The sequence below is a fragment of the Leptosomus discolor genome, chromosome 1 (genome assembly GCF_034619465.1).
Source record: "Leptosomus discolor isolate bLepDis1 chromosome 1, bLepDis1.hap2, whole genome shotgun sequence".
Lineage (NCBI taxonomy): Eukaryota > Metazoa > Chordata > Aves > Leptosomiformes > Leptosomidae > Leptosomus > Leptosomus discolor.
Genome location: NC_141391.1, coordinates 133,561,795 through 133,568,676, shown reverse-complemented (window position 1 = coordinate 133,568,676; position 6,882 = coordinate 133,561,795). Strand labels below are relative to the sequence as shown.

At 45.4% G+C, this 6,882-nt stretch overlaps 1 protein-coding gene across 2 annotated transcripts; it reads right to left on the bottom strand.

Moving 5' to 3' along the window:
• Positions 1-2,146: 2,146 nt before the first annotated feature.
• Positions 2,147-5,489, bottom strand: LOC147416291 (trypsin I-P1-like). 2 transcript variants are annotated; one of them, XM_086465020.1, is made up of 5 exons: positions 5,450-5,489; positions 4,806-4,974; positions 3,956-4,209; positions 3,033-3,169; positions 2,147-2,296 (listed from the first exon to the last, which is right to left on the bottom strand). In XM_086465020.1, the coding sequence occupies exons 1-5, from the start codon at positions 5,487-5,489 to the stop codon at positions 2,147-2,149; spliced, it is 750 nt and encodes a 249-aa protein (XP_086321146.1). The 2 variants fall into 2 exon arrangements, with proteins under 2 accessions (XP_086321146.1, XP_086321154.1); XM_086465028.1 differs by lacking the exon at positions 5,450-5,489 and adding an exon at positions 4,483-4,484 and having other exon boundaries at positions 4,766-4,945.
• Positions 5,490-6,882: the final 1,393 nt, after the last annotated feature.

The following is a 6,882-nucleotide window of genomic DNA, read 5'->3' as shown; positions in this document are numbered from 1 at the left end:
CTGATCTCCTTCTATGACAGGGTGACCCGCTTGTTGGATGAGGGAAAGGCTGTGGATGTCATCTACCTCGACTTCAGTAAGGCATTTGACACTGTTTCCCACGGCGTTCTCCTAGAGAAATTGACCGCTCTTGGCTTGGATGGGCACACACTTTGCTGGGTGAAGAAATGGTTGGATGGCCGAGTCCAGAGAGTTGTGGTCAATGGAGTTAAATCCAGTTGGCGGCCGGTTACGACTGGTGTCCCCCAGGGCTCAGTACTGGGGTCACTTCTGTTTAACGTCTTTGTCAGTGATTTGGACGAGGGAATGGAGAGCACCCTCAGTAAGTCTGCAGATGACACCAAGCTGGGTGGAAGTGTCGATCCGCCTGAGGGTAGGGAAGCTCTACAGAGGGATCTAGATAGGCTGGATCAATCGCTGGGCCAAGGCCAGTTCCATGAGTTTCAATAAGGCCAAGTGCCAGGTCCTGCACTTTGGCCACAACAACCCCCAGCAGCGCTACAGGCTTGGGGAGGAGAGGCTGGAGAGCTGCCAGGCAGAGAGGGTCCTGGGAGTGCTGATTGCCAGATGGCTGAACAGGAGCCAGCAGTGTGCTCAGGTGGCCAAGAAGGCCAATGCCATCCTGACCTGTATCAGGAATACTGTTGTCAGCAGGAGCAGGGAGGTGATCATTCCCCTGTACTAAGCTTTGGTCAGGCCGCACCTCGAGTACTGTGTCCAGTTTTGGGCCTCTCTCTACAGGAAGGACATTGAAGTGCTGGAGAGGGTACAGAGGCGGTCTGCCAAGCTAGTAAAGGATTTGGAGCGTGTCTCATGTGGGAACGGCTGAGGGATCTGGGGCTCTTTAGCCTGGAGAAGAGAAGGCTGAGAGGAGACCTTATTGCTCTCTACAACTACCTGAAAGGAAGTTGTAGCGAGGCGGGGGTCGATCTGTTCTCCCTAGTAACTAGTGATAGAACAAGGGGAAACGGCCTTAAGCTGCACCAGGGGAGGTTCAGGCTGGATATTAGGAAGAATGTCATTACTGAAAGGGTTGTCAGGCATTGGAACAGCCTGCTCAGGGAGGTGGTGGAGTCACCATCCCTGGAAGTGTTTGAGAGACAGGTAGATGTTGTACTTAGGGACACGGTTTAGTGGTGTGGATAGAGCTAGGACAAAGGTTGGACTTGATGATCTTGAAGGTGTCTTCCAACTGAAACTGTTATTCTATGATTCTATCTCAGTGACAATGCATCTGAGAGAGCCAGGCACAAACCTGTCTGTAGGCAAATGGCTCTTGCTCCTTCGTGCCCTGCTCTTGTCCTCTCCCTCTCTTTCCTCCAGTGTTGAATTTCTTTTCAATTTCTCCCCATTTGACCTATTCTCTGCTTGTTTCTATCCTTATATTTTACTCAAACTCTCTATTTCCCTTTTCACTTTCAGGAGACAGGTACACAGCCCACTGGCAACTTTGGCAGCTTTTTCACGGACTTTCAATTCCAGTGCCAGCTGGGGTTAGGAGGTGTTAAAACCAGAACCCAGGAACATCTCTGTCCTTTTGACTCTTCCGAGAAAACTAAGCAAGTCCATCATGATCAGTTAGCTGAGCAAAAAGGTACAGACAGCAGCCCCAGTGGCACAGTGGTACATGAAGAGAACAAGCCCTAGCAAGAGGTGGTTTCATTTCCCAAGTAGAGCTTTCAGGGAGCATCCACTAGGGAACATTAAGTCATATTGTTGAGGGTGGGAGTGGGGGAGATGGGGAGTGTTTCTGCTGCTGCCTGCTGATTTCTGCAGTAAGAGTATGCTGTTTGTGTTACTCAGCACACTCTCTCAGCTGTTTCAGATGGTTTTGTAGCACCTGAGCATGGGCTGATAAGCAGAAAAGATGTTCTGCTCCAGAAATGGGTGAAAGACTCCTGAAGATGAGTCTGCAAAATGTTCCACAATCCTGCTAGTTGAGGTACTACAAATATTAACTATTTTCCCCAGAGTAACATTCCCTGCGTCTGTCCCCCGTATCATAGCCTACGGAGGTACCCAGAGAAATGCTGCACAAAGAACAGGTGCCTAAAACGCTTTATTTTTTGATAATTTTTGTACATCCAGTCCCAAAACAGAGGAAATTGACGAGGAGAAAAAGCAGCTCACATAGAACCCCAGTGTCTCAGTTGGCAGATATAGTTTCTTCAATCCAGGAGACATAATTGCAAACCTTAGTGTAAACTCCAGGGTAGCCTTTCTGTGCGCATCCCCTACCCCAGGAAACAATGCCCTGGAGCTGCCCGTTGCAGACTACTGGACCTCCGGAATCCCCCTGTGCACATAAAGGATATCGATATTTAGGAAATGATATCAGTGAAAGTGACGAGCCAGAAATCACTGACATTTGAGGGAGCTCCACTGGGCTTTTTCTACACAGAAGTTCTACAAAGGTCATTTCTGATTACTGTGCTACACCTGATGTGTACTGTGCCTTACTTTAGCTCTAAGGGCATCACAGCTAAGGATGAGTAAGCTGCCTATTTTTGACAGATGCAGTCCTTGGCAGACGCTTTGCATATGTGTGTCTTAAACATTTTTCTGTCAAATATTTCCACAGAGCTAGGCACATGTAAAACACAGAGCAATTGGCAGGTGTGTTCGTTTTCCAGATTGCCTGGATCTTGCCATACTGGCTATTTCATTTTTGGTGAGTCCAAACCTAACATTTGCGTCCTAAGCTCTAAAGTCACCGTGAGTACTATTGACTCTCTGGTGCAGCACTGCTCCTTTTTCAGTAGCCTAAGGTGCAGGAGGCAGCATAGTCTGCTTGTGGAGGTTTATGGCAGAGGTATTTGCTGTCTCAAAAAAGGGACAATGACTAACTGAGTGGGAAAAAAACTAGCCTCACTCAATAAGCATCTTTCACCCTAAGTCTCCACTGTTGTTCACAAAAACAACATTCAGACATGCCAGTGCATTGACTATAGCCAGTTCTCCAATATAAAGGCCTCTTCTACTGGCAAAAGGCAGGACAGAAACACATGAGAAAGGAGAGGCAGACGTTTTACCTGGCAAGAGTCTTTCCCTCCCTCCATGAATCCTACACATATCATGTTCTTGGTAATTCGCCCAGGGTAGGCTTTGGTGCACTCGCTTGAGGAGAGTACAGGAGCCTTCAGGCACTGCAAGGTATCTGAATACAGTTCTACAAGAAAATAGGGAGAGATGGTTGATAGATCTCTGTTCATTTCAGAGCCTAGAAAAGATCTTTTCTTAGCAGAAAAGTATCACTGGACATCCCGGTTTAGCAGTCGTCATTTTTTCCTCTGAACAGTAATCACGGCATGGATTCCTTTTGTTTAGATGGACCAGATTCTACCCATGGGTCCGCCGTTCTACACTACAGCCATATTAATGTTTCTGATACCTAGAAAATCATCAACTGGCAAGCATGGAGCCAAGAGCTACTCTTGTAGCACATATGATGGAGGAAACCTGAGTCTCAGGAAAACCATCCTCTCCTCTTTAGTTGTCGTCAGTGGATTAGACACCAGTCACCATCCACACCTCTGACCGTTGCTGTAAGAGAACGGAGCTCCCTTGTAGTAATTTTAGATCCACAGTCACAGGTTTTGGCCTTGTTCTGAGAGAACTGACCACTCTATTGACATTAGTTAAGTTGCTAGTGCTTGGCACTGTGCAGCTGATAGCGCCAGGCCACAAAATTTATGGCAGTCTGAACATGCTGGTGAATGGCACACGGATGACTTAAGTGATTCCATGTTCTTAACACAGAAGCAGAGAAAGAACCTTATAAAGGCTTGCCTTTAAAGCAGTTAAATGGTTCCTGTCCCACACAGAGTGATCACTCAAAAAGTGCCTGTCCCACAGCACTTCCCTGTGCTTTAGCCTGTGCTGTTTGGAGTTAATTGTGAGGTCTTAGAGTGGCTCCCACGTCCTCATGATGGGGACATTCCCACAGAGTACTCACTGCCGTTGCTGAGTGTGTTGCCCCAGCCAGAGATTAGACACGTGGTGCCCGTGGCCACACAACTGGTAGGCAGAGGAACTGTTTGGACAGCTTGGTTGAGCTGGGCTGGTTCAGCAAGCTTGATGAGCATAATGTCATTGTTCAGTGTTGCGGAGTTGTAGCCAGGGTAGCGGATGACTTTAGCTGAACTAATCAGCTGCTCTGTCAATTCTGTGACTGCCAGGTTATGCTTCCCAAGTTGCACTTGGAATCGACTGGAAAAGAGAAAGAACGGTGTATACTTTACTGCCACCGACAGGTTATGAGGAACCCCCCCGTTACTATATACACTCGCTTAAACATCGCTATTGTAGTAGCTGTTTTCATGCAGGTTATCTTCCCTGTCCTGCAATAAGTCCGGGGGATCCACACTGAGATCTTACCCCCTTCCAGTACAGGTGGTGAATTCCTACAGGTTTATGTTGTTGAGCTGGGACAAACTGAATATGTAACAGTGCTTTACACAAACATTCTGGAAAAAGGCAAACTGCTATCACCATGACCTCATTCCTCTTCCTGTCCTCCAGTGACTAAGTTTTTGCAAGATTAATGTAATTTATAAGAACTCACAGGCCATAACTTGTTTCTAGATTATCACATTCTCATTTCAGAAAGTGCTCTGCATCACAGAAACATTTGCAGAAGTGGAAAACCCCTTATGTTGCCTCAGCCCAGCTTCCTGAGTGAGCCACCCATTCCCTGGTTGTCTCCTGTCAGCATGGAGTCATTTGCATATTTGGACCCCACAGCTCAGAATTCCTGCTAAAAGACAACTGAAAGAAAGAAGTAGGTTGCGGAAGAATCCACTCACGGCTTGTAGCAGTGAGCTGCTGACAGGACCCACTGGCTGTTGATGAGGGAACCTCCGCAAGAGTAAAACCCAGAATTCAGGAACACCTGATAGGGGACAGAGTTCGCTGCACAGGTGTAGCCGCCCACAATCTTGTCATCATCATCGTCAGCGTTGATGGGGAAGGCAACTGGGAGGTAAGAAGAGGCATATGTCAGCATCTGGCATAAGGAATCTTGTGCCCCTGTGACACATCTCACGCCAAAACATCCCACTTGTAGGCTCTACTTCTATAAAAGCTCACAGCAACAGTGGTTGGCAAGCACTCACCCACAGTCCAAAAATTCACAGCAGCTTTAGGACCTCCTGGGCCAGAGGTGTTACCTTTATACCTCATAGTCCTTAAGAGACAGTGGGTTTTTTCAAAGCTATGGACACATTTCTGTATTCCTGGGTCACAAACCTCTAGAAAGGCATTCGTTCCCCATTTTGTGACATAAGCGATTATGAACAGACAGCAGTCAAGAGAAGTTGCAGTGCTCTGCCTTAACACTTTTGCAAGTATAAACTGGACTTCACTTTCCCGCAATAGACTACCTTGCAAATCTGCTCAGAAAATGAGCTTCCTTATAAATTACAAAAATCGAATTAAAAAATATACTCACCAGCCACACCAACAAAGGTGACAAACAGTATGTATTTCATGATCTTGACACAGTCTCAGGCCCAGACTGGTGGACTGGAAGTGTGAGCTGCTAGAAATACATTTTTCAAAATGACCTTATCTCTCATCCAAGGTTTTCTCCAGACAAAAGGTACACAGTGGAAAATTTGAAGACCCAAATGTGGTCATTAACAGCCACTGGTAGAAACTACAAATAACAGATCAGTTAATCATAATCGTTTCCTAAGATAGAGAGCTATTTTAAATTATTTCAGAGGGCAGCCTTCAATTTAAAAATACACTTGGGCTTTGGAAGATGTGTAGTTGTTCACCTGTTTCATTCTTATACGCAGCACCTCTTGAGGGCAACCCTCAAACCCCTTTGAGATTCCTCTGTGCTGGTGGTGTCATTTTTTTAAATGCATGTTTTTATCGGAAGCTGAATATTGCAGGTAATGGACTGTAAGATACTATGCATTTATTTGAAAAAGCAAAACCAAAACCTCTCAGTGCTAAGTTTGTTAAGCTTATTTTAGCAAATTCCTTTTCTTGAGTAATGGGCGTGTGTGCTTTTTTTATCGTATAGAACACAGTGTTTTCATAAACAAAATTATTCAAAAGTAATGTCAATAAGTGCATATGAAAAAACTACTCTGTGCCCTCCAGCACCTCCCAAGTTCAAAGTTCAAATGTGGAAATGTGCAGCACACCTCTTTGAAAGACTTCTCTTTCCTAATTTCTCTCACCTGTTGTATATGACAATATCAGCCTAAGTGCCAAACCACGCCTTTCATTTAGCTTTGGAATGTTCTATAGAGATTCATTTTTGCCACAGAAGAATTTCAGCATAACATCCTTGATGTTTATGGATGTAATGTATGTGAACAAAAATACCGTGAACACAAAAAATGAGATCTTCTGAAATCCTTCTCCGAAAGAGTGATAATTTCTGTCATGATGCTGAGTCTGCCACAGCATAATGTGTTTGATGAACAATCATTTTCCAAGCAGCTGCCAACTTCATCATGCTAGCTCCTGAAAGACATGGGATAACCTCAAGTGATTGTAAAGACAAGTCATGTCTCTTTGAGATGCTGAAGTGGCATGAGAGACCAAAGAATAATCTTTCTACACCATTTCTTGATCAATTTTTTGAGAGCCCTGGAGGGCTGGTACACAGAGTGGCACTATCCAGATGGAAATTTTTCTTCAAGTTAAAAGCCAGGGACCCCTCCAAGGAGCTGCATGAATTGTCTTGGGCTTTAAACCGGTATCAGTGCACAGTTTTCTTAGAAACGTGTTTTTTTCCTGAGAAACAAATAAGGAGTAGAAGCTTCCTGTGGAAAGAGCCGTAGCAGGACTAAGCACGGCAAAATTTACCAAAGCTATCTAACCAAGCAGAGCAAGAACAATTCCCAGTCTACGATAGTGTAT